A 20,329-nucleotide genomic window follows, 5' to 3' on the forward strand; every position below is an offset into this window, starting at 1 on the left:
GTGGAGGATTCCTGGGACAGATGCTGTAAAGGGGAGAGGGAACATACAGTGGAGGCCAGGATGATTCTCATTGTCCAGCCACGGGAAAAGTGGCCATCTTGTCTTCTCCCGTCAGCTTGGCATCTGCTAAGCTAAAGCTAAAACAAAACCCATTGGCTACCAACAACCCAGAACAACTAGGAAAATAAAGGATCCGCCATTGATATCACTGCAAGGAACTCAAAACAAAAATATTTTCTTTTTTACCCCACTGCTTTTTTTTACCCCCCTAGTTATTTGTCAAGGTGAATTATCATCTGGAGATGAGGCTGCACCACATACCATATTGATGCTCTGAGGACATAGGCCATATCCTGCGTCGAGCTACACTGCCATAGTAAACATCCTCCTTGACAGGTGAGAGGTTCCCCTCACTCCCCTCACTGTTACTGTCCATGGTGATCTCTACAGAAGACACCAATCACAGTGTTACCATCAGAGACCCCATTCCCCAAAACACACACTCTGCACTGCGGTAACCCCCTTCCAAACATGCGGAGGGGCCAAGGAATGAAGGCGGCTTGGGGGGAGGAGGGGGGGAGGGGGCAGAATACCACAGGTTTCACTCTGGAGTTATTTGGTGTAAAACAGCAATGCTTTCACTATTGTGACAAGAGGGAAGGCAGGGGATCCTGATAAAGCAAAGACAAAGCATAAGATCTACAATATAATGATGTATCTACAGCGATTCTCTGCCAAACAACAGCACATGAACAGTTGGTGTGAACACTGACTCATAATGAAGATGAACAGCTGCTGCAGCGTAACATTGGTCTACAAAGTCATTTAACCACATGAACCCTAGCAACCCTAATTCTGAGGGGGAGAACGTTCTGTGAAAATAGCCGATCTACAAGCTCGTGACGCGTAACATTGTGACGCGTTGCGAGCTTGTGGATCGTCTATCTTCGGGCAAAGAGATTTGGTGTGGAGGGAGATGCTTGCGGCCCTAGTATGGAGCCCTGGGGGACCTCAGTCAACTAGGGCAGTGGTTTTCAACCAGTGGTCCAGGGACCACCAGTGGTCCTTGGGGGGGTACCAGGGGGTCCCCAGCTAAATATACAAGCTCATAGCGGGGGCACCGAGTGCCGCGCTATGAGCTTGTAGATCTGCTATTTTTGAAAAATCTTGAAAATGTGTGCATATCTTTGAATATTCAGTACATATATTTTAAAGGGAACACTTTTAACTCAAATCTTTGCTTCTGGGGGTCCCTGGCACAAAACATTTTCAGATGGGGGTCCGTGGCCAAATGTATATCAATTTAGGGGTCCTTGGCATGAAAGAGGTTGAAAACCACTGAAATAGGGTTTAAGTGGTTAAGCTTCATGTTGTCTGTGCCAGAGGGGATGTTCAGCTCGGCTCACGCAGGTCAAAGGAACACATCACTACACAACATCAGCGACCCCTGCAGGAGGCGGACGAGGCGTCTCTCCTCGTGTCGTGACCTCACTAACCAATGGAGGGAATGGGCCGTCGCTGAGGGGGGGCGCCGATGTGCGACGACCTCCTCCCTGAGTGGTCCAGATGGTCGGCCGAGCGTCCGTGCGACGGCGGGTTTCCAATGATCTTTAGAGTAAGAGACAACACAGCAATATGTTAGAACAGGTTCCCTTGTCCTGCAATAGCAAAGCAATTATATAAACACCAATTTACTGTAAAAAAAAATAAAACATTTAAACATTAAAAACAAACACTTAAAACAATTGAAAAAAACATAAGAGCAAATGTTGTGGCTTCCATTTGTCCTTAGGGGAGGAAAATATAAGAGCAATAAACCCATGGAAAGAGAAATAAAACACAGTAAACCAATAGACCATCAACAAAAGAAAACAAAATCAAATCAGCCCCCACACAACTGCATGGATTGGGGGTGGGAGGGGGTGGGGTTAGGCAGGGTTCAGATGTTTAGCTAAAGACCATTTGTTTTGTTCGTTTCGTTCTTTGCATGTCAGATACCTTGATGAGAAAAGTAAGTGACTGAAAGCGATAAAGAGAATGACAAAGATGAGAGAGAAAGAGTTAGAGTAAATGAGCATGGACAAAAGAATGGACACAAAACAAAATATGATGAGACATGGTTAGCTGAGCAATTCTAGTATCAGCCTGGGGGCCACTATTACTGCAGACTAAAGCTTGATTTATACTTAGTTAGGCGCCAGTGTCGTGCGCCGAAAACAGAAGATCTACAAGCTCACAATGGGTTACATTGCAACGCATTTTGAGCTTGTAGATCTGCTATTTTTTGGCATGCGATACTGGCGTGCAACTAAATATAAATACCGGTAGGTCTAAAGGCTTAACATGTGAGGAATTTGTGGTTGCCCTGCAAGCAAGCCTCTATAGTGAACAAAAGAAGGGTATTCTTTGCTTCAAAGCCCGAGAGAAGGAAAAGAGAAAATAGACCTAATATGATGCATATCAGCTGGAGGACTGAAGCAGAGTCAAATTAAATCTGCACAGACCACAAAGGGAACAGTTCTGCTGTTGTTTATTGTATGCAAGGCGACCAGAGTTGCTAGAAGATTCCAGCGCGACATAGAGCAATAAGGCTGCAGTACTAGAGGTCTAAAAGTAAGATGAGACACATCAAGCTGTTGGCTGGTGGAGAAAAGGAGAGGCCAGGGGAGAAGAGGGGAATGGTACAGTACATCCCCATGCATTGCAGAGAAACAACCATTAGTTGAGCTGCCATTGTCCTTCTCCCTCAGAGACATGAGAAACCAAAACTTAGTTAAATGGCCTTTAGATAATCAAAAGCTTTACTTGAAAAAAAACACAAAAACACTCGACAATCTAAGTAGTATATTAGCAAACTAATATACACACAAAATAAAACATCAAATAAGAACAACCATGAACATGTAATGTAACCTTTACAGAAATAAGTGAAAATGAAAGGAAAAGGGGGATACCCATGAACAAAAACAAACAACACATTAAGAAAATAGAATGACTGCTGCTTGCTGATGAAATGTACAGCAGAAAGCCTGAATCACACACCAGCGTCTGGTCCCGGTTGAGCCTGGACATAGACTGTGCCCTAGCCTCTCTGTGTGGACTGTAATAGGCCCTGTCCAGTTCGTTGAGCCTGCCCTCGCTCAGGGCTCCTTCCCTGGAGAAGCTCCTGGGCCCTGCTCCTCGCCCAGGGCCAAAGTGCTCCCTGTTCCTGAAATCGCCCCTGTGCACCGACGTGGCTGCAGGCACTGGCACGTCACAGTAGTCCTCCTCCATGCTACACTGACGTGTCAGAGTTCTTTTTCGACCCATGGCCAGGGCCCGCCGCTCCACTGGCCCCTCACAGTGGATGATGCGGATGGGCCCCCGCACGGGGCTACCATGGGTGTAGTAACCCCGGTAGCCTCGTCCCAAAGAGCCCTCCTCCTCGCTGCCACAGTCCAACCCACTGTCAGGACTCTTGGTGTTCTGACGGCTTGGTCGGCCCAGGCCACGCTCCTCTGCCGTGTATCCATAGTGGCCGTCGTGGAAGCGCGGCGAGGAGGACTGGCGCTGCAGCCGGCGCACGCTCTTACCGGCGGAGACGTGCTGGTCCTGCTCGTAAATGCGATCTCTCCTCCGCTGGGAGCGGGGCGTTCCCGGACGCCCTCCGTCCTCGTAGCACAGGCGCTGTCCCAGGCCGTCCACGCCGTCTGGCTCCTCCTCGGCCACCTCTGGGATGCTGTGGAGACGCTTGCTACGCAGCGACTTCTGTTTCACCACCTCCCTCTGGAGGTCCCAGCAGTCTCTCTCCTCTGCAAGATCCTGACGCTTGTAATAAGCCTTTAGCCGTGAGAACCGGGAAGCAACATGTCCACATTTCCCATAGTTCAGAATTCAGTCAAAAAACGTTTGGTTTAGATTTGAGGGAGGGTTTGTGCAGTTTTTGAAGGTTTTAGAACAGGTAGGAAACAATAATGTGTGTGAATAGAAAAATAAATTGGGGGAAAGACAAAATAAAGACAGAATTAGTTATTTGTGGCAATGCAGTAAGACATGCAGTCTCATTCCATGATGGGAAATGGCATGCTCTGGACAGGAAATCCGTGGAGTAATAAACGATAAATACAGCACTATGCATGAGTCTGGACAGTACACAGTACCCACACACATATGGGAAAAACTATCCATACTGCAAAATGAAGTGACAGCCATACAGATACATACTGCTGGTGAGGAGCAAACAAAACACTGAGGTCGATGAATTGGTGACAAACAAAAAGCCTGAAGCTTTGATGTGGATCAATGAAATGAAGTGTAAAAACAAACTATACTGTATGTGAAGGTAAGCAAGGAGAAACACCTACAAACAGTAGTACAATGGGATCGACAAGTCCAAGGTAAAACATTTTTTTAAACTTCAAAACAATTAAAGTATCTCCGCTTGTAGTGTAGGATGCATGCCCTCATAATAAGGATGATGTATGCAGTTATATTTCTATGCAGCCATGAAAGAATGTGTCATGTGATTACCAATTGTGCATGGTCTGTCTTCCTCCCTTTCTCTCTCACTCATTCATTCATTGTCTACATCTTTCCATCTGGGGCCAGTGATGACAATGTTTTGCGGTTGTGCGTGAGTATGAAAAGGCACAGGGCAATGGCGGGAAGGAATGTAAAAAAGATTGTCATTACATCATTATGGTGCAATTATGTTTAAATCAGCTTCACGGTTGCAATTTGAGATGTAAGTGTTAGGTTTTCGCTGCCACACACTCACTTTACATGTCCTTTGTGAGAGGAATTATGTTGAATGACAGTCAATTGTGCTTGAAACTGAAAAGGAAAGTAACAGCTATATCTGAAAGGTGGCAGACCATGCCCGCATAATCTTGGGGAAGACACCAATGTGTGTGTGACAATCTCCATGAGAGGGAGAGAGAGAATAGCATTTAACATTAAATTAAATTAGGGATGTCCTGATCAAATCCCACAAAACATGTCTCTTTTCAAATCCAGCATTCAGCAAGTCTTGTCAACATGTCAAAGACGGTGCTGTATTACGGCTATAGTAGTTTTGGCGCAAGCTTTGCCGATCATCTGCACTGTAAACTCTGTAAAATGAGCCAAAGATTGAAAAGGTTTTATTAGGTGTTAATCTAGTAAATTGCACACGCAAACTTACATGTCTTGTCTGTGATTGGATAGTTCTAGTCCATAGTATGGACCCTAGGCCCTACTCCCTAGGAACTACTGCTCTGCATGTGGGTCATTCCAGAATTGGAGGACATTTTACGTCCCACCCAAGAAATGTCAAATAATCCATTTACAAAATACTAAATAATGCAGTTGTCGTGTAACTTTGACTTGTCCTGAGACCAAATCTAAATCAACATGGAGAAAAAAATGTTTGAACATATCTAAAAAAAATACCAAATAAGTCTGTAGTACCCCTAAAATGCTACTTTTCTCTTGTCCCACCCCCTTGGTGACCAAATTGAATCTCAGATAAAACTGTTAAAATGACATCTAAATCTACTTTCTTTTGCATTATTTTGTTCATAGATGTCTCTTGTAGATGTGCAAACATATTTTTTAATTAACATAATATTTTAAATAAGTATTATTATGCAAGGAACCTGTGTCCCACAACTTGCATGCAACCCTGTTACCTTAACCTTTTTAGCATGGTAAAAGAAGAAGAAAAGTGTGAGTCACATGACACACTAGAAGTGACATCATCAAACACTTTCCTAACAGCATGGGTAGAGCAAAGGTATCTCCTCTCTTCTATTATTCATATTTTTATAACATTGTCAGCCTTGCTTGAATGTCTCAACCTACCTCACGCAACCCTGTTATGCATATTTCCAGAATAAGATAAATACTTGACAAAAAAATCTGTACTTATTTACTTATGTGAGTTTGTCCTCTTGGTAAATCCTAACAGCTATCTAAACAGCTAGCTTCTATTCCTGAGAAAAAGCTAACATTAGCATAGATTTGCAATCCTGTTACCTGCAGCCCTGTTACTGTGATTAGAGTAACAGGGTTGTACATCATTAACAGGGTTGCATTAATAGAATTAAAACACTATTATTTATGGTTAAATTAAAAACATTACATAATCTAAACTATAATTTAGGTTAATCTACGTATTTTAAACATTATTGAATTTTACAGACTATATTGCTTCATTTTATTTTAACCATGTAGTCAAAATGAGTTATAGTTGTTTGGTGGCAGTGGTGGGATGGTATGCCTTTATGAATTTGACAACTGTGAAGTAGACCATGATGCCAGGTGGTCGTGGAAGAGGCTGAGGCTACCAGGCTGAACCCAGTTGAACTGGGGAGTCAAGAAAGTGTTTGGCGTGAGGGGAGCATGGAGTTGGGGCCTCCAGTTAAAGGGGTTGTCATCTCTGTTCCCGATCCATCTGACTGTTCTCTGGTAGCCGCCAAACCAAGTGATTAAGGACCAGTGGTGCGACCAAAAGAGGCTACAGTGAGTACTCCAATGGCACCACCTGTTGATACTAGCTTCATGGAAGAGATGAGGAACTTTATGTGTCGTTCTAAACGGACTGAATAAATCTTGTTCTGGCCGTAACCAAGTCCAAACAGCTTCTGGTGCAATGGACACAGAGACATCACGACAGCCCATGCCACTGGATCAGAGACCTGATAATCCACCTAACCGAACTGTAGCCTCTCATGTTTCAGAACTGAGAATCCCAGACATCAGAGAAGGTGAGGATGCTGAGAGCTTCTCTGTGCGGTTTGAGTGCATGGGGGTGGAGGCAGGGAAAATGGGTTGCCCCGGTTGTCACTTTATTGACCAGACGGGCCCTTGAAGCATATGCTGGCATGGATGAACAACAACAGTCAGAGTCATATGAAGCTATCAAAACAGCAGTACCAAACAAATACAATGCTACTGAAGAGACTTATCGACAGAGGTTCTGCAGCACCATTGTTCCAGCAGAGGAGACTGTCAGAGAGATCTGACTGAAGGGGCTGTATAAGTGATGGATGCGTCCAGGCAGTCGTACCAAGGACGAGATTGGAGAGGTCATCATTCTACTACTACTACGCTACTACTTGCTGGGGAGGGAGTTCAAGCTGCTGACTGACCACTGAGCCCTAAGGTGGATGCACTAGCTCGATGCAACATCAGAATGCCTGCATCCTCCAGTCATAGTCTATAGCCCTCCAACCATACCAGTTCACTATTAAGCATTTTTGTGGTAAGAAAAACCTTATTATTTTTCAAGGTTATGTGTGAGCCAAAGGGAGAAGGGGTGAAAAATATCATGGAGGCTCATTTCTCCAGTCCCAAAATTCCAAACATGTAATCACATTCATATTCAGGTATGAGGTCATTGATTGTGTAATGTTTGCAAGGGGAAGGTTTGGATTCCTCTTGCTCTTGTTTTCACTATTCACTTTCACTATTCTTTGTCTACAGACTTAAATTCCTGGACATAACCATTTAAGAAGGAGTGTTCATCCCCCTTAAGTTGTCATGTGATTTCCTGGTTATATTGATTTTCTCGTTGTATTATTAATTTCACAGAAGGAAATACTTTGTTAATTTATTAACAATAACACAGTATGTGTTATTGTCTGCATTGTACACATGGTTATGGTAAATGGTTATGTCCTTTAACTTAATAGGCTTGACAGGTTAGGTCTAATTGAGGTGTGATCAATGCCACCTGTGTCTAAGTGAAACTACTTAGTTAGAGTCTTCCCTCAAGTTAGCTGGTGATCAGGTATAAAAGGTCTCCTGTTTGCAAAATAAAACCCTGATTTTCTGGAACAGCTCTGCTGCATCCTGGTCCATTTTCCGTTTCCACACTACGTACCAACCATCCTCATGTGAAACATATTAAAAGTTATTCAAATAATATTTCATTTTCTGTTATTAAAAGTTATTAAAAGACTAATTATGTGGTCATTTATTTGTCATGTTGAAAATAATCTATAATCAGAATTAATGTAGCTATTCAACCCCGTTACTGTAATTTCAACCCTGTTACCACTAACATTTTAATCAAATATTAACATAAATGTCTTTCTCAACGCATAAGGGCTTGACCTATTGTCCTTTAAAGAGTTTAAGTAATTATATGCATAATGGGTTAGAGCAAATATTTGAAAATTAATACTTAAATTAGTAAAGTGAAACATGCCACAATTGAAAAGTTGTGCAAGATAGATTTCAAAAGTTGCTTAAACTAATTGAAATAAATTCATATCTGAAATCAAATGTTTATTCGGAGAGAATGTTACTTCTTTAACCTAATGGTAAAGGAATTATATTTAAAAAATACATTAATGCACTTTTTGCAGGTTCCTGAGTGTTGGTAACAGGGTTGCGCCAGGTATGGCAAACAATTAATAAAACATGTAATACAAAAAATATCTTTAATGCCTGAGCTGAGCCAATCAAGCTTTTGATAGTTTAGTACCTATTATTGATGAATATATAACAGAAATGTGTCAAATAGAAGGTTAATTTTTCAAAAATTTGAAAGCCAAAATGTCCTCCAATTCTGGAATGACCCATGTAGTAGCCAAAATATGCATATAGCTTGTGCTGTTTTTCTTTTATTTATATAGGCTACGCACATTTGTCTTGGTTACTATCATTTCCGGTAAATTAGCCCCTTGGTGTGGTTTCTCCTTTTTACCTGTTCATTTGTATGGCGGGTTTGAGACGAGTAAGTTTAATAAACAGTATAAAACCCAATAAGTTGTTGGTATGGATTTGTTTGAATTTGTCACAGTTAAGAGCTTATGCTTAGCCTCTAGTGGCACCTTTAATCAAATGAATTGATAGTAGTTGCTATACTGCAATTATAAATGTTTGAAAATTATAGTTGTCGTTGACCGATTTGAAAAATATTTGAGAATTGAGGCGCACGCACGCACGCACGCACGCACACACACACACACACACACACACACACACACACACACACACACACACACACACACACACACACACACACACACACACACACACACACACACACACACACACACACACACACACACACACACACACACACACACGATCTCCTAATGGAGATAATAAGCCCGCACAAATTCAACACTAAACACTAAACTTAAGCTATATCAATTTGATTTGTCCTTTACCACTACAAGTATTTGTTAGTCAAACTAAATGGCCTTTTTCCACCACAGTTTTTTCATACAGATGGCGATAAATTGGGATGCAAGTACAATGATGAACTGATGGCAACATAGAAACAGGTGGATGTTGGCAACAAAGAAACAGGTGGATTCAACATTGATGTGTTTCAACCACACCAATGAAAACAAAAACACTACTGTACAAATATAGTTGACAAACACAAATCATTCACATTTCTCATAACCTCTCATATTAAGCTGAACAATAAACATAATTGTAATGTTTACTTTTTCAGTACAATGTCCTATTGGCCATACATCCACACAAAGTCAAAGACTAAATGACAAGATCATACATTGAAAACAGAGAAATTATACATTTGGACATGGGACAGACAAAGAAAAGTGAACAAATTCCATTTAAGTACTCACTTAAATGAGATTCCCATATGCACTTGATATGCCATGACCCTTTCTTTGCAAATTGTATACAACAAAACTCCAATTTCAGTGTCACACTTCATATTTCTTTAAAAAAAAACATATGTTGAGACATTTTGGTTTTAAGAAATCTAATGCTCATTCAATGCAATAAATACAATGCATCAAAATGCAAGCCAGAAGAACAGTAATTATGCCCTTATAGGTTACATCGTCTATCTATGGTTACATGCGGCATGCGAGGCATTCACATGAACTCAGCCTTAAATGAAAACAAGAAGTGATAGGGATTGAATATGGGGCTGGGTAGGTGGTTTGGGTTTGGGGGGGGTGGGTCATTTAGCTAAGGCAAGACTGTGCAGCTCAGCCACGCAAAGCCACGGTGGGCCTGAGCGTAGAGCCTGTGAGAAAGACAGATGGAGCCATCCTCCATAGAGGCCTTAGTTGTTCATTGTGGGGGTTGTGCCGTAGTTTACCTTGAGAGTGTTGTGGGAGTTGATGCTCCGCCTGCGGCCCTCCTCCAGCTGCATCTCAGAGTAGAGGTCCTCCTCGTCCTCCTCCATGATGTCGGAGAGGTCGGAACCCCGGCTGCTTTCCGTGTGGTACTCCTCACTGTGGCTGTAGTGGTGATGATGGTGCTGCTGGGGGGAATAGAGGCAGAAAGAGAGAAAGGGAGAAAGGTCAAACAGGAAGTGGTTTGTTTAAAAGTAAACCCTCTATGAGGCTTTGTCTGTCCCTCTTTCATCCATATATGGACGAAAACGGTTCAACGTTTTCGTCCATATATGGTCCTTTTGATTGGTCCCCTAGTTTTTAAAAATGTAAAGGACTTATATATACGTACGTCCTTGGCAGGCAATGTGTTAAAAGACAAATGTGTGCAGATAAAAACACCTGCACAAATCAGTGTTGTTCCACATGCATGACATCAGTTTGTGTTGTGAGTGACATCAGATCAGAGCTTTGTCAGCCTATATAAGCTGTTGCAGACATCTAGAGAGTTCGAGAGGAATATTGAGAGATTATTTGATTAAGGTGGTGACAGAGACACTGATACAGATACGTTGACAGAGAGACACACAGAGAAGAGACAGACGTGGACAGAGTGAGACACAAAGGAAGAAAAGAGAGATACAGAGATAGAGATGCTGTGCTGGTCGGTGCCTCTGAAAAGAGGACCACAGACAGGCTACTTCTATGGTTGTGCTGCTGGGCCATTGGAGGACAAGGTGTATTCCTTTGGAGGGTTCAAAAACAGGCTGGCCTACAACAAGGATCAGATTGATGTTCACGTCTTCAACACAGTGACTTTGTGCTGGATGACGTTGCCCCCAGTGACAACTGGAAGAGGAGAATGTTCCCTTGATGTTCCCACCATACGCTACAGACACACAGCTGTACTGATAGAAGATATCATCTATATCTGGGGTGGGACGGTGAATTGTGAGATAAAAGAGGACAACAACTGGTTTAAAATCACAGGAGACCGTGACAACGTTCTTTATGCATTTGATGTCGACGCCCACAGATGGTTCAAGCCAAAGATTTCTGGAACTGTTCCAGAGGCGAGGTCCGGCCACTCAGCCTGTGTCTTGGAGAAGGTCATGTTTATCCATGGAGGATATAACCAGCTGACTGAATCCACTAATGACATCTACAAGTTGGACACCACCACAATGGTCTGGTCTTTAATTAGCACCAGAGGAACTCCAGCATCTGTTTCATCACTTCACTCTGCCACCATCATCGGGACAAAGATGTTTGTATTTGGGGGATATGGGCACCAGGACAACAACATCAGAGTGTTTGACACAGAGACCAACTGTTGGCTGAGCACACCTTCTGCACATCTTCTTCCAGAACAACGTCACAATCATGCAGCCTTTTCCTACAATGGAGAACTGTACATATATGGTGGATACAACTCTGATCTGAGATGGGAGTTCAAAGATCTCTGGACATTTAATCCCAAGACCTTCTGGAGGAAGGTTGAGCCCAAGGGGAAAGGCCCGGGTTTGTTGGGTAACATATTCTGTTGCATGGTGGGAGATCGCATCATCCTCTTTGGAACAGAGCTCATCTTACATATCTTACATGTAGGTCCTAGTCTGAAGACCTTATGTAAGCTAGCAGTTCTTCAGAACGGTTTGGAGCAGTCAGGACTCCCACACAACATCAAGTGGGAACTGGCAGCCATGACAACAGACGAAAACGTAAAAGAGGCCTAGTTTTAAGACGTCTGGAGCTTGGGAATCTGATTAAACATCAGGAACTGGCAGCCGTAAAAAAAAGCAAGTGAAGGAGAAACTAGAAAAAGTGCTCCTCGGAGCACAGGTCTTCGCCAGGTCAGGTAGGTTGTTGTGGCCTCCTGTTGGCGCTATAATAGGCCAATGTGAAAAAGGTGCCATTTCTTCTTAGGCCTTGCACGGCAATCGGACACATGCATTCATGATTCGAGGCATTTTGTTCAAAAAATGTGTTTTGCTAAATTAGACCTATTGGTGGCGCTATAACAGGCAAATATTAAAAGGGTAGCATTTGTTCCTCAACATAGTGTGAATGTGCGTGCAAAGTTTGACCACAATCGGACGCTGCGTTCATGATTTGCGGCATTTTGTTCAAAACGGGCCACTCCTGAAAACTTCAGATCCGTCTTGATCACATGACTAAAGAGATCATGTGTACCGATTTGCGTGAGATTTGGATAAAATCGGAAGGAATAATGTAAAGAAATATGTTTTACATAGTCGGCCTCCTGGTGGCGCTATAAAAGGCAGATGCGAAAAATGCAGGGCAAAGGTTTTTCCTTGACCTCTAGGGAGTGTGCATACAAAGTTTTACACAGATTGGTGCAGTTATAGGTAAAAACACGAATCGGGCTGTTATAGCGCCACCATGAGGCTGATTAGAAAAGTCTCAAGTGGTATTTCATCCTCGGCATAGTGGGAATGTGCAAGCAAAGTTTCACGGAAATTACATGCTGTTTTCATAATTTGAGGCATTTTGTACAAAACGGAGCAGTCCTGCAAATTTTGGAAGCCATTTTTAGCCAATCAGGATGGAATATGAAAAATCTGAAAGACCTGTTTCGTTTAATGACTATAGAGATACTGTATACCGATTTGCCTGATGTTTGGACAAAATCTGTAGGAGTACTGTGAAAAAAAAGCAGCCTCCTGGTGGCGCTATAACAGGGCCATGTGAAAAAATTGGGGCAGAGGTTCTGAATTGGCATCCAGGGAGTGTGTGTGCACAGTTTCGCTGCGATCAAGCCAACGGTACGGGAGATTAGCTGTCCACAGACGGACAGACGGACGGACGGACAGACGGACGGACGGACGGACAGGGGGTAAAACATACTCTCTCGCCATGCCTTTCGGCCTGACAAAAAACTGAAAAAAACATACCAGAACAGTGATTCTAAACCTGTGGGCTGTGAGGATATTGCAAGTGGGCCCCCAAATAATTAACAAATTACTACGATTCTGATAACATAACATCTTATCTTACTACTATAACTGACAAAAGATCCGAAAGTTCGTCAACGATTCGCAAGCACAGGATCACTCCACATGCCTCCAAGACCCGCCACAGACTGTTGATCAGAGCTATGGCTATGACTCTCGGCTTGATTGATTCTCTGATTTGCCTATCAGACCCTCAGCCTGATCTGGCAGGTTGCCATAGCAACCAGATACAGGAAGTCTGACCTCTTTATCACATGACCGAGGTTGGGAGGTTGGGACTAGAGGTTAGGGCCACAAAGCAAAGCGGGGAGGGAGGAGAGGAGAGGAGAGGAGAGGAGCCGAGAGGAGAGGCCAGAGGGGCCGGACTTTGCATGACGTGTGTGCAGAGTGACTAGACCAGCAAAGGTCGCCGTCCTGAGGAGGAAATTGACTATTTAGAAGGGATGACAGTCGAAATGTTTTGGGACGATGATGAGTTTGGGACTCTGAGAATGGACCAACCTCGGATCGGGCCTAGATGTCTCACATCTAGTTAATATAATTAAAACAAAAACATAGGATATTTGCCAGACCCAGGGGGTCGGGCCTACATGAGGCTTTGTCTGTCCCCCTTTCGTCCATACATGGGCATAAAAGAGGTCTGTCTTCTGTCCTCTTTTTGATTGGCCAAGCTTAGCGTGACATAGCGCTCTGATCTTTCAACCACTAGGGGTCTGGCAGTACCAGGTCTCCTGGTTCCCTTGTTTTTTGGGCGGTGAAACCGCCCCTATAAGTGAGGTTTGGATATTTGTACAACAAATCCTGCGCTGTGATTGGCCAAAAATGTACCCCGCCTAACCCTGCACCGTGATTGGTCAATCACAGTCTATTCAGGACTGTGATTGGCCAGTGTCACATGACACATGTGCATAGCCCTATATAAGAAACCATAACTTTAAAAAAAACATAAATATGTTATGTTATGGTTTCTTCCATCATAAAGAGTGTTTCAATAAATGTATTTATTTTTTGTACATGATTGGTTGACTCCATTCAGTATTGTGATTAGCTAGCAAGACACCGCCCACTTCACACAGGGTGTGATTTTTTAATCTCAAAGGAACTAGGAGAAAACGATTTTCAAAAAGTTAATGCTCCATCCACCATTTTTCCTACCATTGTAAACACTGTATTTCTGAGTGAGACATGCCACTTTCAAACATCATACAACAAATGTCAACGAGGTCACAATGACCTCGTTGACATTTGTGAAACCACACCTGAATCACCTCAGTGATTAGCAACCATCAGGGGATCAATCACACTGAAGACAAACACTCTGTGACCAATTGAAAAGGTAAAATAATAGCCTAATCCTGGCACAGGGATCAACAAGCTTGAAATAAGCCTGACACTGAATGAGTTAATACTGTAGGATAGTAGATTCAGGCAAAGGGTAACCTCGGTCCCAGCCTCACTCATCTGCGAAGAGAAGAGCCTGGTCACGACCTAAAGCAGCGAGTGTCTAGGAAGTCCTGAGTGGACAGGATTTCCGTTTCCCCCGGAAACTATATTTTTTGACCAATCACAACACTCGTTTCATTCACGGAGAATGTTAACAGATTTGTGAAGCATCAACGTAATTTCCTTGGGTGGTACTTCCGCCAAATTCAACCATTTCCGGTTGTCAACTTCCTAGACAACCAACATCCCAGGTCTTGCCCAGGGTGGGCAAAGGGGGGAAAGACTCCAGCCAGAATCAAACCAGGGACATTGTAAGCATCTGGTTCAGCCAACAGTGCACACCAGAAATTGTATTTCTCTTTGGTATAGAACATTTTCTCCTCCCAGAGTGCAAACCTCCACAAATGCCTCAATCTCAACTCTGAGAATCCCCTGTCCAAGTTAGAAGCAGTACAAAGACTGGTGTCACCACATTCTACTGTACTGTAACTACTCTTTGTAAATAGATTTTAGACCACATTGTGTCAAATGAAAGTAGGAAAATTGTGCCAATGATGCTGGGGATTTCATAAACTCCTACAAATATACAATGTTCTACCATAGTGAATCAAGCAAGCATATCTTATATTATTGCCTTTTGTGTATAATACCTGTCTGCCAAGCTCTGAGCCTCTCAGGAATTCATCTACTGAAGCCCCTCTTCTCCTCGCATGAGGAGAATCATAACCGTCTTCTTCCTCATCAGAGTTCAGTGAATGCAGAGCATTACCACGATCACTGAAGATGTTCCTCTTCTCAACCTGAAAGACACAATGTATGTATGCATGTAATGTTTGCAAGCATTATTGCAATGTTTTGCTTAATTCATGTCATTAATTTTTAAAAAAGATCAAAATGTTCATCATGGTCTACTGTAACTTAAGCTAACCCATAATGGTGACATAAGGTAATTTAAGAATAAAATGACGGTACTGTAGATGCTCATCAGTGCTCTAAACAGACCTCTTGACGTTTACCCAGCAGTCAAAAACAACATTTCATGATGGATTTTATGATTCAATCACAATTTCAATTACAATTTCGTTTCAATTTATTTTATTAATCTTCTGTCGATCGATTAAGTAATTCTTTCACACGGTTTTGATCCATGTTACAATTGTAACATGTAACAACAATTGTTACAAAGCCGTGTTGATTTCGTCGACTAAAACTATGACGAAAAATGTTCGTCGACTACCCTTTTTCACTGACAAAAACTAAATAAAAACTAAATAAAAACTAAATATATTGACAATTTCATCAACAAATAAAACTAGACTAAAATGTTAGAGAGGGACTAGTGGAGAAGATATCTAGTAGAACTAAAAGACAAGTCATTTTATGTTTGGTTGTGCTCGGGTGTTGCGCTCTGAAAATAGCAGATCTACAAGCTCACAACGTTGTGAGCTTGTAGATCGGCTATTTTCAGCATGCAACCAAGTGTAACATCAGCCATTACGACACCATCAAGGCACTGCCAAAATACATTTTAGTCGACTAAATCAACTGTAGATTTAGTCGACTATAATATTATATTTAGTCGACGAAACTAGACAAAAAGTTAAACATTTCAGATGACTAAAATATGACTATATTATGAAACTAAATGGAATAAAACTAAATGGAATTTTATTCAAAAGACTATGACTAAAACTAAATCAAAATTTGTTGTCAAAATCAACACAAAGCACTGTAACTCCTCACGTACCCGGTTGCCCTCGGCGAACACCCTCTGCGCAGCTTCCCTGGCCATGGCCTTGGCGATGGTGTTGGGGATGGGGACTCCCTGAGGCTGTGGCAAGATCCTCTGCGGAGAGGGCGAACGGCGTTGCTGGAAGTGCGGCGGCGGCTCCAAGGTGTGCCGAGGCAGGGGTGAAGGTGAGCGCTCCCAGGGCTGGCCGGGCCGCAGGCCAGCCTCGTGCTCTTTGGTTTCTGGCTCTCTGGCACTTATTAAAGGTTTGGACTTGGACATGGGGTGGTGGGGCGGAAAATGCTGGGCGTGGGGATGGACTGACTGCATCTGTGTTTGTGAGTGAGGCAGCGTGTGGGGCTGTTGGGCTCGAGGCAGGGCCTGGACCTGGGGTTGAGGGTGAGTCGGGGGATAGGTGGACGGGTACGGCGTGTGTGATTGCACTTGGTGGGGGGGCATAGAGTGGGGAGACGCGGTGGTGGTGCGGCGGGCGAGGCGCGGAGAGCCCAGGAGATTGTGTGGAATGATGCCCACGGGCGAATCCTGGGACTCCCCTTGTGCTGATAACGTCCTTACTATGACCTCCCTGGCCTCCAGACACTGGATCCTGTTCAGCTCCACGGTCACATAGTCCGCCGTAGGGTACATAACCTCTGCTATCTGCACACACACAGGAGCCAGGACAAAATTAACTTAACTGGAAGTGCAATACCAGTGTATACCAGTGGTCTGAAACCCCTTTTTGACCTACTGTAGGTAGGCCTATGTGCAGCTTCTGCGTCCATTTATGAAGCTTATTTTCTAAAGATGTACAATAACATACATCTATCATCATGGCAAAAACTGGTGGTGAAACCGACTGAACTACAAAGCAAGGTCGGCCATATGGACCTAAAAGATTGAACCCTGGCATGAGTCACAAAGTTTTATATTTATTGTAATTATAGCAGCCCATTTCAGACAAATTGGGGCGGGTAATATAAACATGTTTGCCTGCCTCCCTCTTTCCCTCCCCCTCCAAAACAATGTTCTGATGACTCAATCCTGAGTGGCTGGAAAGACACACACATGAATGTGAATGAATACACACACACTGACACAGACACGACAAATGCCGTGCATCTCTGGCTGAGTATGTGGGATGCAGTATAATGACACACCTAAAACATTACCGCTGTTGTTAAAAGAGCCAGAGAGCCTATTACAGCCTAGTTCGCAAACCGCCTTACATAACTGTTGTTGCCATGGGCTAGAGACGTCAGTCTTCTATCAATTATGTCCAGCAGATGGCAGCACAGTCACGCTACCCTGACAATGATGGGGATTTGAACAGCTGACACCAGTGGTGGAAGATGTACTCGGATATTTTACTTAAGTAAAAGTAGCAATACCATAATATAAAAATACTCTGTTACAAGTAAAAGGCCTGTGTTAAAAATGCTCCTTGAGGAAAAGTACAAAAGTATTGGCATCAAAATATAGTAGTACCAAAAGTAAAAGTACTAAGATGTTTGAAAATAGCAGATCCACAAGTCGTTGTGAGCTTGTAGATCGGCTATTTTCAAATAGCCTATGTATAAAATAGGGCTGAATATCTGCAAAGTAACAAGTAACTAAAGTTTTCAAAGAATTGTAGTGGAGTAAAAGTACAATATTTGACTCTGAGATGTTGTGGAGTAGAAGTAAAAGTATTGAAAATTGGAAATACTCCAGTAAAGTAAAAAATACCTCAAAATTAGTTTCATTGCTCAAGTACTGTACTTGATTACTTAAGTAGAGTACTTGAGTACATGTACTTGGTTACTTTACACCACTGGCTGACACTGGCAGAATACATAGAGAAAACAGGCTTATTCTTATTTACCCCTACCTTTTGTCCCTTTGTCCATACCACATAGCCAATCACACTGGCACCATTTGAGGTCCCTGAAGGGGTCAGGGTTGGGGGTTTCCATCTAATCTGCACTACCCCAGGTGTTTGACCACCCTGGACCTGCACCTCCTGGGGGGGGAAAGGGGGACCTGGGGAACACAGTACACACACACACGGATCAGAAGAGAAAGTGTAATACATACAACACTGACTAAACCAGGGGTTCCCAAACTTTTTAGCTCGAGACCCAAAAGAGAAATTTGACGTCTACGCAGGACCCAAGCTAGTGACACACACTGACACACCTACACTTAACCGACCTACACTTACAAGCTCACAACACGTCGCATCGCGACGCGTTGTGAGCTTGTAGATCTGCTTGTAGATCTGCTTGTAGATCTGCAACTTCTTTTGGGTGCTTTTTTAAACATTTGTTTTCAAATTTATGGAATTTCTTAGATTTTGTATTTATTTATTTATGAAATTCTTTTGAATTTGTTTTTAAATAATTTTGAAAAAAATTCATTTTTGGGGTTTCTAAAATGTTTCGAAATAATACTTTTACTATTATATTACTCGCGACACATAAAAATGTGTCCGCGACCCACAATTGGGTCCCGAGTCACAGCCAAACAGTGAACTAAACCACTGGTGTTCTCTTTCATCAAGTGGAAAATAGATTTCTCATCTGATTCTGTAACTGTTCTCATATTTAACAATCATGACAGGATGTTATGAAATAAGTTATGTGAGGGATAATATATATCCACTGAACATGATTTTCAAATACAGTCTAATATCGTGCCCGCATATGGTATGCATGCAGGCATTATGTTCAGGCTCTTCGAGAGCATAATGCATAAATGGATGAATGTATTGGTATCAGAGAGCCTATTACAGGTATCTCAGGTATCTTAATCATCATATCATTTATTTAACAAGGTTACATGTCTCATTGAGATTAAAATCTCTTTTCTAAGAGTGACCTGGACAAGAGAACATTGTTACAACAATAAACACAAACAATACAAACAGACAAATTCAACTGTATTGTGTCCAAGTGAACACAATACAGACAGGGTCAATGACACAAAACAAGTTAATTGAAAAAGTTAAAAGCAAGCGCCAAGACAACTAATTTCTCCATTTTATATTCCCCCATAGTAATCAGCTCTGGCAAGTTCGTTTTTTGTGTGTGCTTTATGTCAGGAACATTGTTTGTAAATTTGTTTGCATTAAATGGTAAGGTAAGTGATTGCTTTTTTGTTAAAAAGGTCAAAGTACTATATTCTGATATGAATCATTGCTACAGAGCGTTTCTTCGGTCACAGGGGTCTCTCCAGCTCTTTAGTAAACAGAACATAGTACATTTTCAGGTAGGTGACAACATTTAAGCCAATCAGGTGAGAGCACTGAAAATGCAACAAACACGCTATAGCATTAATGAGTACAATCAGAATATAGAGCTATTTAACACTTATTTTAACCAAAGTAAATCACTTACCCTACCTTTAATACAAGTGAATTCACACGTAAAGTGGATATGCACTATAAGCAAATCTATGCATAGATTTTCAAAATAAGTAAATTATTACAAGGACCCCATGTAATTAAACCTTAAATGTAAATGTCACATTTTAATGCATTTATGTATACTATACTGTATCTATGCATTTTACTAGTGTGATTGCATGTACAGTACTATCCTGCAGCCAGTTTGCAGTCTTCACAGTGTATCAGTGCTGCCTGCATACTAACCAATAAGAACCTTTGTGCAGTGCTACCAGTATCTCAGCATATATATATAATATATTCAACCTATAGTCTATCTAAAAACCTTCATCAATACATCTTCATCACAATCCTGCACTCAGGGTCAGCCCAGATACTTCTTTCTAAAAGCAGATGTGAGCACTGGGTCTTTGGAGCAGTCGCTTTTCATTTCCATGTCATTTAACTATGCCTGTCAACCAACAAACAGCTCCTACGAGAACTAAAACGAGCGTTTGAATTCATATTTCAGTGTAGCTGACAGGCAGTTGAGTCGGCTTGTCGTGACTTGAGATAACTGCTGTACCACTTAAAGGGGAAATCCACCCATTTTCAATATTTAACTATGTCATTAATATAGCATAAAGGAGTTGTGTGGAAATAAGAAAAAATTAAAAAAAAAATTAACATTGCAAAAAAAATTAACATTGCAAAAAAATTAACATTGCAAATTACACTGTGATGACTC

At 42.2% G+C, this 20,329-nt stretch overlaps 1 protein-coding gene across 1 annotated transcript in view; it reads right to left on the minus strand.

The window, feature by feature from the left end:
* Positions 1-20,329, minus strand: part of rimbp2b (RIMS binding protein 2b) — a 92,068-nt gene that overhangs the window by 11,782 nt on the left and 59,957 nt on the right. The window contains exons 13-19 of the mRNA XM_080433902.1: positions 18,088-18,239; positions 16,236-16,877; positions 15,139-15,288; positions 10,055-10,207; positions 3,043-3,819; positions 1,497-1,608; positions 322-444 (exon numbers count right to left, since the gene is read on the minus strand). Of these exons, the coding sequence (XP_080290028.1) occupies positions 322-444; positions 1,497-1,608; positions 3,043-3,819; positions 10,055-10,207; positions 15,139-15,288; positions 16,236-16,877; positions 18,088-18,239 (2,109 nt within the window). The remainder of the gene's footprint in view (positions 1-321; positions 445-1,496; positions 1,609-3,042; positions 3,820-10,054; positions 10,208-15,138; positions 15,289-16,235; positions 16,878-18,087; positions 18,240-20,329) is intronic.

Source organism: Gymnoscopelus braueri (assembly GCF_963280865.1).
Source record: "Gymnoscopelus braueri genome assembly, chromosome: 7".
In the NCBI taxonomy this organism is placed as follows: domain Eukaryota; kingdom Metazoa; phylum Chordata; class Actinopteri; order Myctophiformes; family Myctophidae; genus Gymnoscopelus; species Gymnoscopelus braueri.